Raw genomic sequence first — 15,832 nt, 5'->3', positions numbered from 1 at the left:
AATATGAATATATTTCGATTCTTTGGAGGATATGCAAAACTTTTAAGTAAACAGAAGGAAAAAAATCTACAAACTTGAACACACACACTGTCTCCTTCTTTCTGTCTTTCTCTGCAGAATGAAAAGCACTCCCTGCAGTAGGACTGCTGTAACTCATCACTCACTGTAACACAGACAGCAGAAGACCCAGTGAAACTGTCACCAACTCAACCGAGGTTTACAATTTCACAAATGACGAAATGCATATCACTTCAAAGTTCCATATTTGTGCCAAAGGCTTCAGAAAAGACAGATGTGGGAAAGCAACTATAGTAATATCATACCAGACACCCACAAGACACACATGCAAACATGAAATTAACACATAGCTTGTTACTCTATTTTTAATTTATACATTTACATATTATTTGATACATCAAGATCTGTGTGTGTGTGTGTTTGCATAATGCAAATGCATTTCACAGCGAGTTGTACAGCGAGACGGAGCACAAAGGGATGCAGCGTTCTCAAGATTCTTTCTGGACTATTGACACACTTTAAAAATGCAATGTTTGTGGCAAAAGCTTAAAAAAGCTTGACACCCCCCCCAAAACATCTGCCTGTACCAGTGGGGTTTCAAACAAGATGCATTCAAAGACAACTTTTTCCAGAAAGGATTTTATTGTGAAAGTTTATAAAACAGCTAAAGCAGGCTGTCAGTAAATTGGAAGAAAAAAACTAAACATAAAAATCTAAAAAGAATAGTTCACTCAAAAATTACCACCAGGTCATCCAAGATCTTGATGAGGTTATCCTGCCATATATATATATATATATATATATATATATATATATATATATATAATTCCAGTTATGCTTCTAGCCACTTGAATGTGCTTTTATACCTGACAAAGGTACAATGAGATCACAAGGTTTAACTCAACATCTGGAGGAGACTTCATTCCTTCAGCCTCCAAATTACGCAGAACAGACTTCAGATTAGGGTATATCTGTCAGGAAACCGCTGGAAGTGCCAGTACGTAATAAAATGTGGGATCAAAAATATTTTGGATGTCTTCTATCCCAAACAGTGACAGTGAAAATGCCTTGATGAAGCATCTGTGGGATTTTCTCAGGCGTGCAATGCGTCAGTCCTTCAGCCCCGCTGCAGCCGAGACAGTAAAACAAAAGATTGGACACGAGTGTTTGGCACGGGTCTGGTGAAATGTCAATACTGCACAGCATTAAGGGCTTTGCAGTCTGTCTTCATGTGGCAGGATTATGTGGCAATTACATTTCTCACCTGTCCTCTTCTCAGTGTTCATGAATATTTAAACACAAAGGAGCATCGCTCCAGCAGAGAGCCAGAACAGATTCAGAGGAGAAGCCCTCAATGTCTCTCTGCAGAGGTGAAAAACGGCATACCTGCGAGCCACTGTATAATCATTTAATGTTATTTGAATCTCTGAAATCCAATTCTGCAAGACTTTGAAAATGTAGAGAACATTTGGAAATAAAAGCCGGTCAAAAGCTCATTACTACCTCTGGGTTTCTTTGGCTCTGATGAAGTAGAAAGTATAAAGCGTTTTCCGCTTCTGGGAATTTTCTCCCTTTTTGTTCCCCATCTAAGGTAAAGCTCTTTATTAAAAAAAAAGTGCCAGAGCGATGGCCAATCAGGTCTGAAGCTTATAAACCCATTTGATCCGAGCACTTAGAAATGGCTGGCACCAGTTTGAATTTAACAAATGCAGAAATCAAGATCATTCTTTCAGCGCCCCTTTTAAACTGTGAATGGAAGATCGATAGGTTCACCCAAACAGATGATTTCTGCATTACTCATCTTTATGGGAGGAGTCAGGACTGACACAGAGCAGATCCAGCTTGTAACAGCCTTAAACTTCCAGAAGTTCTGCCAACATACTGTAATTGTGTTATAAATTCATTAGGAAAGTAAATTGTAAAATAAGTTTTCAAAGGTGCAGTCTTACCTTTGAGTTTGTTCTGAACATCAAGAGCGATATCCAAAGGGTAAAATGGAAGAACGGGATCCGTAGCAAGTCGCAGGATGGCCTCGGCTGTGATCTAAATCAATAAAAGACAAAAAGCTCAACCAAAACTCTGCCAAGTCAATTTATTGATTATTTATCGATTGACTGACTGATTTTATTATGTTAATATTGTCTTTAAAATAACCAACATCACAAAAAAAATATTCAAGCATTGTCACTACACTATCACCAAAACCAAACGTCTAAATATTTATTTTTATTATTCTTTATTAATGTTTTAATTATCTTTTTATTTGTCTTGTATTCAGGGTTTCAACAAATGGATTATGCAGCATAACTGTTTTCAACATTAATAATAATAAGAAATGTTTCTTGAGCAGCAAAACCACATATCAAAATGATCATGTGACACTGAAGACACACTTTTAAATAGACTGTTTTACTTTAAATTGCAATATTTCAATTTCATAATATTTTATGGGAAACTGCTTATAATATTTCAAAAGAAATATCACTCAATTTTTAAGTTCAATTATGCAACTATTGTAAAACTACTATTGATTTATTAATTTGGCTCAAAATCTGAGGCACTTTAGGTGAACATTCTTCTTCCATTCTTTTAGCAATGGATTGTACAACACCGATATTTATGTTTTAATTCCCACAGTGCTTCTTTCTAATGGGCTTAGATAACAAGAGCATTTTTATGCTTCCAGTCTTTCAGCGCTGAAGCATAATTATTGGTTACATTCCATCTTATCTTTCTGACACTCTTCTATTGATTTCGATTGGATTCTGTTGCTTTCTGCAGTGGCTTCTGATGGCTAATTGTAATTGTGCAGTCAGTAAGATCTGTACTAAGCTTTTCCTGCATCCACAGTGCCCACCGATCAAACGTTATTGATTCTCCTACCATCCCTTCACATCATGTATGAGGTTAACACACAGGCAGGGAAACTGCACAGCTTAAACATGTATCGACTGTGGTTTTATCATATGGTAAGTGTCCCCTCTGTCTGACCTCTGTGAAAGCTACATCTCATTCAACCATTAAATATACAGTGAACACAGGTCAGCTCTTGTATAATACAATATTTCTATATCACCATGGATGAATTTATTTGATTAAAAATACAGTAAAGTACTTTTGTATAGTATAATAATATTGTATTCTAAAACTATGGTACTTTACTTTCTATTTTAATGCATTTTAAAATGTTATTGATTTCTGTGATGGCAAAGCTGAATTTTCAGCATCATTAAACCAGTCTTCAGTGTCACATGATCATTCTAATATGCTAATCTCATGTTGAAAATATTCTTTTTATTATCATCATTACTCAAAACAGCTACTTTTGTGTAAACCGTAATACACGTATATTCAAAACATTGGTGTAAATAAAAAAAAATAATACATTTACTCAGCAAGGCCGCAATTTATTGATGAAAAGCAACAGTAAAGACATTTATATATTATAAAAATGTTCTATTACTTTTTAAAAAAAAAATTGTTTTAAAGATCAAGATACTGAGAGCTGAGCTTAAACTTATATCACCCATATGAGGACCATGGCTCAGTGGGTAACCCCAAAATAAATGCCCTTTAAACATCATAAGTACATTAAAATTAATTTATTATTTTACTGTGTAGAATAAACAAGAGCAACCTGCATCCCTACACAGGATAAGCTGTTTGGAAAAAGTGGGCAGATGGTTTGGTGAATGGATGTACAAGAGCAAGAAGCAGGATTTTTAAATAAAATTATGGTAACACTTTACCTAAAAACTTTACGTATAGTGGATTATAAAAGTAGTTTTAATGCATTCATTAATTATGCCTTGTAATGCACCTTATAATGCATTTTACAATCTCATTAATAATTGTAACATCTCTGTTACAAATGGTAACCCTCGTTCCCTGAAGGAGGGAACGGAGACATCACGTCGATGACTGTCGAAACTGGGATATTGCTTCGATAGACTAATCTACTTCCACTGTAAACTAAATGAGCCAATGCACATTGCATGCAATAATTGCATCCAGCTGCCGCTGATCACAGTGTGAGTATAAGGCGGCAGCAGGTACAATGCATACCAGGCTTTCGCTGAGAAGCCGAGCCGGAGACCTTGCAGCTCAGCGGCGGTACAGCAACCGTGGCGACGGGACGTGACGTCTCTGTTCCCTCCTTCAGGGAACGAGGGTTACCATATGTAACCGAGACGTAAATTAAAAAAAGTTAACAGTTAAAAAAGTTAACAGTTTAAGTCATTTGTGGATTAATGTGTATTAGAGATGCGAACAGTTTAAAACGATTCAGTTTGATTTGGTGAACTGAATGATTCGTTCACTAACTTGATATCCAGATTGCTTTGTTTTGAACTCTCTCTCTCACAACAGACACGGAAGAGAAGACAATGCTGAATAAAGTTGTTGTTTTTGCTATTTTTGGACCAAAAAGTATTTTCGATGCTTCAAAAAAATTCTAACTGACCCTCTGATGTCACATGGACTACTTTGATGATGTTTTTCTTACCTTTCTGGACATGGACAGTATACCGTACACACAGCTTCAATGGAGGGACTGGGAGCTCTCGGACTAAATCTAAAATATCTTAAACTGTGTTCCAAAGATAAATGGAGGTTTTACGGGTTTGAAACAACATGAGGGTAAGTTATTAATTACATAATTTTGCTATCTGGGTGAACCAACCCTTTAAAGTAAAGTGTTACCAAAATTATATTAAGTACATATTGCTGAGCCATTTTCATTAAACTCTTTTTAAAATGTTCCTGCTAATGTAAAAGCCAAAAAATGATGCTGAAACACCTGACATTTTCCGTAACTGCAATTCATCAAAATCATACATTTTCTTGTTCTCCTATTTATTTATGTTTTTTCTTTCTTATTAAAGCCCTTAAGTGTAAGTTGGTTTGACGTGGAATCCATCATGGACAGAGAGATTCCAGCATTGATTTCAGCAGAGAGAGCATTAATCTGCAGAATGTGCCTGAACCCAAAAGCTGAATTTTTATTTATAGCATCATTCCTGGAGATGCTCTTTAGTTCTTCTCTTCTGTCTTTCTATTGGGTGGCAGAAACCTATAACCTACAAGAAAAAGGCAGTAGAGATGAGGACTATCACACATTCAACTGGTTCTAATACTACTGCGTAACTACATTCGCATCATCTACATTCTGCGGTTGGATTCCTTCACTCCAGACTTTCACAAAGTTGTTTAGAAATGTGTTGGCAAATTTCATCATCTACGACATCAGTTGCCATCTGCAGACACTTTATGGTGGTGAACAGATGCACATGTTAAGAAGTGGCTGCTGTCAGCGTCTTTAAATGACAAAAGACAAATATATACTTTTTTGTATTATTATTAATGTCCCTACAGGACCCCAGATACCACTAAACATTTGATATTTTATTATTATGTCTCTAAAGTACCACATATATCACAAAAATATTCCATTCCACTATTAAAGTCCCTACAAAACCACAGATAACACATATATATATATTTGTTTTATGTTTGGTAAAACCAACAGTTAAGCGAAACCTGATTGGCACACACACGTTTGTTTGTCCATTGGCCCAATTTTCCTCTGCATGTAAACAACTCATCAGGAATTACGACAGCTAATTCAGTCTGCACATTTTGACATCAAACCCCAATGAGTCCACATTTTTATAAGCATGCTCATTTTTGATAGATATCAGCACTTTCCTATTTACATTCAACTGTTATTTTTAGCATTAAGCCTTTTTGTCCTTTGTAATCTCTTGTGGCATTTACATAGACTGTCAGTGTGTATTTGTGTGAGCGAGCACACGTGCACACCCTTGTTTTTCAATCTTCAGCTTGCCTTTTGCTCTAGGACATATTGGTACTGCAGGGCTTTGCAGGGGAATATATTTGTGTACATTAGAGACAGGCGGGAGCAGTGGAGGCGGGGGATTATTGACAGCAGAGGGCTCCCTCTGAGCGCCTCAGCCTGACTGATGAATGGCTGAACACTGATTCACAGCACAGAGACAGGCCTGTGTCTGATCTCAAAACCAGACTGAAGGGTGTTTGTTTCCCGTGTCTCATTGTTCTGTTAATACTCCGGGCGAGTATTAACAATGAGGTCAGGCATGTTGTGATTTGGAAGTGCACATGTACTGTGGGATTTACCCATCAGATCTGACAGACTAGAAGAAGATAAATTATTCTGTTGCAGGGTTGAGTTAGTTAAGAACTATTATTTTAGCATACAAAGGGTCTAATAATAAATAATCGAATCAAAAGTGGTGTGTTGATCTTTACATCTGTAATCTGCTGGAAGATCTACATTATTTTTAATAGCACCAGACTCTAATGAATGCCAGGAAATTATATCATTTAGGGTCTCAAAAAGTATTCAAAATAATGGTTACAAAGTCACTAGATTTAAAACTAAAAAAGTCCTGTGAATATTATTATTATTTTTAAGAATGCCATTAAATATTCATACAGTGGAAATCAGTTTGGTTGATTTTTTTTGTTTTGTTTTTTTGATCTACGATAACAAAAACCAGATTAAAAAAATGCACTTTATGATGATAATGAATGAGGGTAATTAAAACATACTAAAATAAAAGTTAAACTTCGCTGCTCAACTAACTTAAATGCAGCATAAACAGGGGTTGGATGAATTAATGTGATATATGTATATAATATATTTATTTTTTGTTGGTTACAGTGAGATTTTTTTTGTTTTTTTGTGATTATTTAATATTTATGTTTTTAATGTCTATATTCTGAAGTTCACATATGTAGTATAAGTTGTGCTCAGCAATGTGTTGTACAAGCATTTGGAGAAATGGGCAACTTGTTAGATTTCCAAAAATATCATCAGAACATTATTACAAAACCTCATGACATTTTTGTTATATGTAGACAACAATACATGATAAAATTTATATATAATATGCACTTCCATTTAAACTAAAATGTTGTAAAATTAATATACAAAAACCGTCTGAACAAAGAGCCAGCATGACAGATGCTTCTTATAAAAGAACTGATTCAATGATCCTCACAATTCAAGCAGCTTTTAAAGATTTGCACAGCAATGAAGTACTAAAACCCAGAGCTGACCACATGGCATTTAATGAATCAATGCCTTAATGACCACTGTCAGTCAAATTTATTCCTGCAATATGTAAGGGGAAGACAAATCTCTCATCAAGTGGCCTTCTGCTTCTGTCATTAAGCTTCCAGATGGTACCGTGTGTCAAGAGTTAACAATGAACGAAAAAAACAACAACCCAACAACTAAATATGCAGGTAGAAAAGGTTTTGTGAACATAAAAGATGCTTTTTTTGTGGTGTGAGCGTATTGTCTTGGAATGCATACCAGTTATTCAACAGAGACTTGCATTATTGTGTATTATGGGTCTTAGGGGCTTATGTGACAACTGATTTACATTATATTAAATTCTCAATGAGCGACATGACCGTCAAGCTGTAAACGGAGAAAGCATGTTTGTGTTGTGTCTGTTGTACTGGTGGGTCATTCATCCATGATGTTGTGCATGAATTCAGCCTTTAAACCTTCTGTTTTTGCTAGGAACTGGCAGATTATGAAAATTGTCAACTATGAATTGAAGCTCTGTGATTTTATATGTAAATGGGTAATTAGAGGGCATTGAAAAGGAGCTTAAGTAATGTTTTATTCAGCCAGGCAAAATTTCAACAAACACACATACTAAAAAAGTGTAGCAATGACCAGCGGAAAATGGGAAAACCATTGAGCAAAAAGAGTAATGTGCGAGTGCTTATTGAACAGTAAACTGGGGAGAGATTAATTCATGACAAACATCTGCCAGATGCTGAAACCAATTATGCTTCCTGCTATAGCAAAGATTCATTTCAACTTAGAAGCTTGCAATTTTCCCATTCCGCAAGCATATTTTTCATTATTAAAAGCTAATTAGAGTGCCGCATATGTTGAACAGAGTTCTGTGTTTGGATTCAAAGACAAAGAATGGATTTAACTGTTAATAATTGTTTATTTCAAACCAGATTAACAGATTTATGAGACATAAAAATTATATACCATTATTTAAACTTAAATCATTATATTCTTCAATTTATTTCAAAATGTTATATAACTAGATTGTGTATAATTATGTATAATTAATTTGTAATATGTAAATTGGTTAATTATAATTTCCCTTTCTATATATGGCGAAAAACGGTAATAAATCGCACAGGACATTTAATGTAGTTTTACAGTAAAATACTGCTAAATTTACAGTTTGTAGAAGTGACACTTTTTTTGTAATTTACAGTGAAAAATTTAAAGTGACATTCCCAGAATTCCTTGAGTGACACTTCAGATTTGATGTTGTTTATTGTGTTACCTATTTTTTTCTTTTCATATGTTTTCTTTGTGTTACCATGACATTTTTGTGTATGTGTTTGTGTGTGTTTGTGTGTGTGTGTTGCTTGTGCATGATGCTGTGCCCTGTCTATATATTACTATTTAGCTCAGCTTACGGAAAAGCTACATGTAATGAACTTAGATTCTTATTAAAATTTCTCATTTTCACCTGTCAGTATATTATAAAGTAATATAATAAGTAAAAAATAAATAAATAAATAAAATAAATAATAATTCTGTAGGTTGGTACTTTAACATTATAGCAGTTAATTACATTTTTACTGTTAATTTAAATTAAATCTGTAAAACCTAAAATGTTGCTATTCAATTTCACTTTCAACTTTAATTTCTAAAGTGTTACAGTGTTTAAATACATTAAATCAGACATTAAATCTCTCGAATCAATGAATTAGAGACTAAACATTCAAATGTGACATCTTGTACTGAAGCATTGTGAGCACACATCAATGGAATGTGATGTTAAAACAACAGTAAGAGTTTTCTAAGAACTCAAGCACTTAATGACATATCGGTGATAAATGTTTAGGTGGTTAAAAGCCAGAGCTGCAATACAGCTTTTTGCAGTTAGAAAATTAAAGGATAAAAGTTAACTTTGAGGTTTCACTTATCAGAAATAAATTGTACTCAGATTTGTGACTTATTTTTTTTGCTTTCCAAGCAATTCCAATCTTGTTTTTTGAATGTTTAAATATTTTTCCTGAAAAGCTAGATTGACACAGATTTGTATTTTTTTTTTTTTTTCAGTGTAGCCATGATCTGATCGCTATTATTTTTTGTAGACATGTTTTCTATCCATCATTAAATTAATTTGGTGTTTATTTGCTACAAATAATTTTTTTTTCTCTAAAAGTTAAAGTGCGACTAAACAATAATTTTATGACTGCTGTGACCCTGCTCAGAACATTTCAATCAGCCTGTAATGTATTCATAGTACACAGATGGAGCCTGCTTATTAATGGGGGAAATAGTAGACTCAAGTTTATGCTATGTTACAAATGCACAGATTAGCTGGCTTGGTGTGTTATGATGTGTTAATTTTTAATTACTGATGTTCTCAGAAACTTTGCATGCCTCAGAGCTGTGAAGACAGTGAGAAACCGCGGTCCCTATGGAATACACGGATAGCACACACCCATGTCTGCATTTTAGATTTGCATTTGTTTTCTAACTGCTTCAAATTACATGCCATTTTGCATCATTATAGATGCACTTAATTGGCTTTTGTGGGACTTCAAAAACAAAATGACTAACAAAGTAAAAAAATAAAAATAATAAAGAAAAAGCGACAGAATATATTTAGTGTGAAAGAAAAGAGAAGTGATCGTTTGCTTCAAAGGGCTTCTGTGCTCAGAAATTATTTATACAGAATAAAAAAGTCTATCGGTAGACCTGACAAAATACAAGATGCAATGCTACGTGGTTCCATTCAAAACAAAGTCAAAAAAGTTGAAAATGACATTTGAAACCAAAACTATTCAGTACGAAGGTCAGGTGAGGTTTCCTAAGTTTCTTCTTGTAAACAGCATTGAAACTGAACTTGATTGTCAACAGGAATAAAATTACTATGCTGACAATTGTTAGAGTCCCTCTGGCCAAAATTGTACATCAGATCTGCTTGTATTGTTTCAGTTTCTACATCTCTCTCTCTCTCTCTCTCTCTCTCTCTCTCTCTCTCTATATATATATATTGCTAATATATATATTATGTATATTTGCATATTTATGTATATTTACACACATTACATATACTTTATTCCAGTGTTCAGTTCAGTGTCACGTTATCCTTGAGAAATCATTCTAATATGCTGTTTCACTGTTCAAAAAACATTTTATTATGATTATTATTAATATTTAAAACAATTGAGAATTTTTTTCAGGATTCTTTGATGAATAGAAAGATCCAAAGATCAGCTTTTATCTGAAATAGAAAGCTTTTTCAACATTATACACTATAACTTTTAAAATCTTGAAGTTAGTATTCTTTTTTTATATAGAAAGTATTATTTTTATTTAGCAAAAATGCATTAAATTGATCAAAAGTGATGATAAAGACATTTATAATGTTGCAAAAGTTTTCTTTCAAAATTTTTCTGAACTTTCTATTCATCAAAGAAACCTGAAATAAAAATCTACTTAGCTGTTCTCAACATAATAATAATAAAAATAATAATGATGATGATGACGATGATAAATGTTTTTTGAGCAACAAATCAGGCTATTAGAATGATTTCTGAAGGATCATGACTGGAGTAATGAATCTAAAAATTCAGCTTTAAAATCACAGGAATAAATTCCATTTTAAAATTTATTCAATTAGAAAAAAGTTATTTTAAATAGTAACAATGTTTCACTATATTAATGCTTTTGCTGTATTTTTGATCAAATAAATGCAGGCTTGGTGAGCAGAAGTGAATTCTTTAAAAACATTAAAACTCTTTCTGTTCAAAATCTTTTAAATGGTAGTTTGAATTGAATTGAGATCAATGTCAGTATATCACTTAGAAAATTATATTAAAATAATAGTATATAATATCTGTAATATTATTTTAAGGTAAAAAATATGCAACTTAATTTTAATTACATCGGCATTGCTCCATTTGGGATTTAAAATGTTTAATTCATAAAAAAGGGGGAAAAATGTTTTTTAATATGCATGAACCTTCTTTTCATAAAGGAAATAAGGTAAAATGGGGGCAGTCAAAGCAATAACATGTTTTGAAAGGATTTGTCCTCAGAAACTGCCAGGCAGGCTCCCAGTGTCGTATTGTATCTCTATTTTAGTTTTCAACTTTTCAGCAAAAAGGCCTCAAAAGTACAGAGGCCTTTTTAATCAGCAGCAGTGATGGATGAGCCATGAGTCTTCACCACGCTTGGGACAAACCAGTGAACATGAAGAGAACATCCAAACACTGGGTTAAACCCAGGAGTGTCTGGGAAAATGACTTGACTTGACATCTCGTCATTTTATGTATTAGGGGGCGATAAACTCCTCCTGATATGCTGCCAGTGCTGGGGTGCAGAGGAGGTGGAGGGAACCAATCACACTCCTTGTTTGGGGAGATTACATGAAAATTTCAGCATTTTGTTAATCTGCCAATGACTCGAAAAATCTGATTTCTCCAACTGGTCAAGATTATCTACTGTAAAACATCCATATCAAAACATTCAAAAGTGGGATACAAACAAAAGAAAGCAAAACTGGAGAAGTGCAGTAATTTGCTCTTTCATAAACATCCAATGAAGACATCGTTCGTGTTCCTAGATGGAATGATTTACACATCCAGTTCATCTACAGGTAAATGAAGAGGTAAAAGCACAACCATGTGCCAAATTTAGCCTTTGTGTGTCTAACTATTCAGACTCATCTTGACTGAGAAACCAATAAATGACTATCAGCAAAAGTAATCTAGACAGAACAGACTGAAAAACCAGATTGAAAGACTTTGTGGCTGTCTAAACGAGAGACTGATGTAGAGGGTTTACAGATAGACAGCGTCTAGGAGTTATTAAACAGACTGATGGGAACTTCTGATTAATCTTTAGCAAATTTTGTCATACAAGAATCTAAATGGCAACCCAGAAGAAACTCATTTCTTAGAAGCAGCTCTTTAAAAGATCAAGAGACCTTTTCAGCAAAGAAACCGTTTTAAAATTGAAAAATCTGTCATCATTAGTTGATTTTTAATAAGCTGCTTCTTTTGCACTTTGTGCACTTCAATATTCCGTGTTTAGATTTTTATTAAAACTAGAAGATTTTATTATTTATTTTTTGTTAAAAATGTAATTTCCACCGCTGTAATTACATGACAGAATGTTATTAAATATAAAAAATATAACACACATAGTTGCATATGAACTTTGAAAAGAAAATGTCACTTGTGAGTTTTTTTTCTACATTTCATTCTACATGCTGAAATTATGAAAAAAAAAACAACAAGAACATTTTATTTAATTGTGTGCATTTAGGATACATAAAATTCTTGAATTTAGCTCTAATGAGCCAAAGAGTCTCTAATTTTATACTATAAAAGTTAATATAGAACTTAAATAGCAGTAATTTACACTATCATTCCATCACAAAATGTTAATTTCCACAAAAGAAGACGCCTTTTATTTAAAACTCCAAAAGTGCTCATACTTGAACAACCAATAGTAACCTCTTCATGCCTTGAAACACAGAAGAAAGATATTTTACAAATCATCCAGCATGCTTTTCATAATGGCGACTGAGGGTGTACTCACGCCCGAGTGTGTTTCACCCCAAAGCCTGGTTTGTTTGACTAGCGTGAGCGTTCTTTGCCGCGCTTCAGCGTGGTTTGTTTAGCCGGCCCTAGCCTGGTTGGTAGAGGTCGGCCAGGGCACTGCTCGGTTGGGTTTGGGTGTGGTATACATGCAGTGTGAGTGATATACAGGCCAGTGTGGGGAGGGTGAGGGGTTAATCACACTCGGTTCAAGGCAACTGTGCCTAGTGTGAGTACACCCTGACTCAAACTATTATTTTCAGCAAACTTCGAATGTCGGCTGAGGTCTCTTTGGTGATTTGTCTCTGCTGTGGGAAATAATACAATGCCAGTTCAGAAAAGCAAATCATCACAACAGATACTTCATGAGATCCTCTGCATGGCTGACTGAGGTGTTAAGCAGTGTTGAGAATCTTTCCATTACCTCATCATCTCATCTCTTTATCATCTCTCAGTCTTCTCACTCCCTGTCTCCCATCCCAGCGGACAAAAGCCACATCTGTTACACACACAGTGAGTGCAGCTATACAGGGACAGCACCGCTGAGGCTGGAGGCAGTAGACTCGAGTTGGCACATTGTCTTTCATGATTAAATCACTTCAATGAGCTTTGACATGTCCTGTGCTGCAATCTTTCCATATGTAATTCATCAACTTACGGTGCTCTTTTCTAAAGAACCAAATTATCTTCCATCTCTTTGTGTTCCCACCATTGCTATTTAAAGGAATAGTTCACACAAAAATGAAAACTGTGTCATTTGCCTGCCCTCAGGTGGCTCCCATAGTGCCATTCCCGATACACATAGTATGTGGTTTGTATAAATGCGCTTCCTCCAGTCACCGTGCATATGTTTCTCCTGATTTAGATTATATATCTTTATAATAGAGAAAGCAATATTGTGGATGGAGTACTGCCATTTTACCTGGAAACAACTATTTGAAATTAAGAATGTCTTGATGGATTTGTTTATTACAAACAAATAACTTTTCACATCAGTATTAGTTAATTGATGGACTGGAGTCATGTGGATTATGTGTGGATTATTGTGATGTTTTTATCAGCTTTTTGGACTCTCATTCTGATGGCACCCATTTACTGCAAAGGATCCATTTGTGAACAAGTAATGTAATTCTACATTTCTCCAAATCGGGTTCCAGTGATTAAAAAAACTCACCTACATTTTCGTTGGCCTCACTGTGAAAACCCCCTTTTAGAACCTTTATTTTTAGGGGTCAGTGAGTAAAAGATGACAATTTCAAGACTTAATAATTCCACTTTTTCCTTCCGGATCTTTTTCCTTTGTAAAGCTAGTGATTTAAAATCCCAGCATTCTCCATTGTACGGCTTAATTGAAGTTCAATTTAAAATCTTTTTCTACTCTAATTCTATAAGATACACCAAAGCCAATAATTTCTGGGAAATTGGTGATATCTTATCATTTCAGAACTTATATTACAAAACGGGAAGAACGATCTCGGGCAATTCTTCTGCAATTCTTTATCTTCCAAATAGTGATTTGCATAAAGCAGATGGTCCATTTAAGCAATTAAGAACCAGGCTAAGACATTAAGAAGCAGAATGAGGTTGAGTTGTACAATGGGCAGCTGATGATCCTGTGCCACTGCATTAGCACTGATGGACTCAGAACAATGCGATCCGAACGTCATGTCCAAATGAAACACCCTCACCCTCATTTTTCTGGAGGTCTCCGGAGAGAGATCTCTAGATGCCCTTTAACAGCCGAGTTGATTCAGGGACAGAGAATATAAATTGAGATGCTTCTCAGGTTGACGTTCCCCACGGAGTCCATCAGCAGATTCCTGCCCCTTCCAGGTGCCATGTAAGCAAAGCTGGCAGAATCTTCCGTTCACCCTTCTTCCCCTGCCCGGCTAGTGTCACTCAGGCTGTCAGAGCACAATACCAAGCCTTCAGTCTTCACCACCGCTACTGTTTCCATCTGACACATAACAATGTCTGTCCTGGGATGTTCAATCACACCAGCAGCTGCTCTCAACCTCACAGCTTCCTCTCGCTGGCAGCTTGGGCTCTCACAGGCTTCCTACTCCGCCGCCATTTCTGGCTCGCTGATTCCCAGGGCAAGCGCTGCATGGCAGGTTAATTTTGAAAGAATCTCTGGATAGCACTGGGAATCTTACTCTATTCTGGAAAACTTTACGTGAGACATTTGCAGTTGAATAGTGAACTGTCAAGAATAAGATCCAATGAATATACAGGGCTTTAATTGTTCTCCCGCTAGACTAAGGCTTTATTTAATGTCTCATATTTTTAGGTTTGAGGTTGGTAATTGTTTAGATTTAAGTTAGGGTTAGGCTGCATTTGTTTGATTAAAATACAGCACAAACAGCTATTTTATGAAATAATATTACAATTTAAAATAAATGCTTTTTAAAGGATTTTTTTTTTAAGTGCAAAAAAGAGTGTAGAGTCTTTTCAACTTGCATAGCCAGACTCGGTATTGACTTGAAAGAAAGGGAAGAAAGGGAACCACAGCAAACAATTCACAGGGCTATGATATTGCAAACGGAGTTGAAATTTTAAAAGGAAGGCAAACTACCCTATTAAGGGAATGAGTGACTTTAGATGTAGATCTTTAAAGCAGTACTCTAGGTAGTCAGCACAGAGGTTTTGAGCTCCAGGGAGTTGGTTTGCCGCATGTGGGCCCTGTGAGGGTGATGGAGTGTGTGCATACCTGCGGCTCAAATGATCGATTCCAGGCTTCCGTGCCAGGCTGAGTGGAACTGACTCAAACACACCCAACACTACTCAGCCCCTCTGTCCTCCCCGTCAACCCGGCCCAGCTGTGATTGTAAAGGTGGGGTTGAAAAATGAGCAGAGAATGTGATAGTCTTCGCTGAAAGAACTCCCAAGGCTCCTCAGCCTGCAGAAAAAGAGAGTTTGGCCCGGGCCCGAGGTCCTGCGGGACCTGGAGGCGTAGAGAAGCGTGACACCACAGATACAACAGCACTGGCCTTACAGAGGAACCTGGGGATTTCAAGTGCGCTTGTACTGCAGCTGGAGACTATCAGACAGCGGCGAGACCCAACTCTCATACCCCATCAATTCATGTCTGCCTCCACCAATTTAAACTGGCATCAGGGGGCTACTTGAGTTTAGTTTCCATATGAAATCTGGATCACCAAAC

The 15,832-nt window shown here is 35.6% G+C and overlaps 1 protein-coding gene across 1 annotated transcript in view; it reads right to left on the bottom strand.

Moving 5' to 3' along the window:
* The window catches only part of LOC113110588 (inactive N-acetylated-alpha-linked acidic dipeptidase-like protein 2), a 76,723-nt gene that overhangs the window by 13,767 nt on the left and 47,124 nt on the right, over positions 1-15,832 (bottom strand). Inside the window, exon 7 of the mRNA XM_026274713.1 lies at positions 1,968-2,061. Coding sequence (XP_026130498.1) covers positions 1,968-2,061 — 94 coding nt within the window. The remainder of the gene's footprint in view (positions 1-1,967; positions 2,062-15,832) is intronic.

The sequence above is a fragment of the Carassius auratus genome, chromosome 11 (assembly GCF_003368295.1).
Source record: "Carassius auratus strain Wakin chromosome 11, ASM336829v1, whole genome shotgun sequence".
Lineage (NCBI taxonomy): Eukaryota > Metazoa > Chordata > Actinopteri > Cypriniformes > Cyprinidae > Carassius > Carassius auratus.
This window is presented reverse-complemented; position numbering and strand designations above follow the sequence as displayed.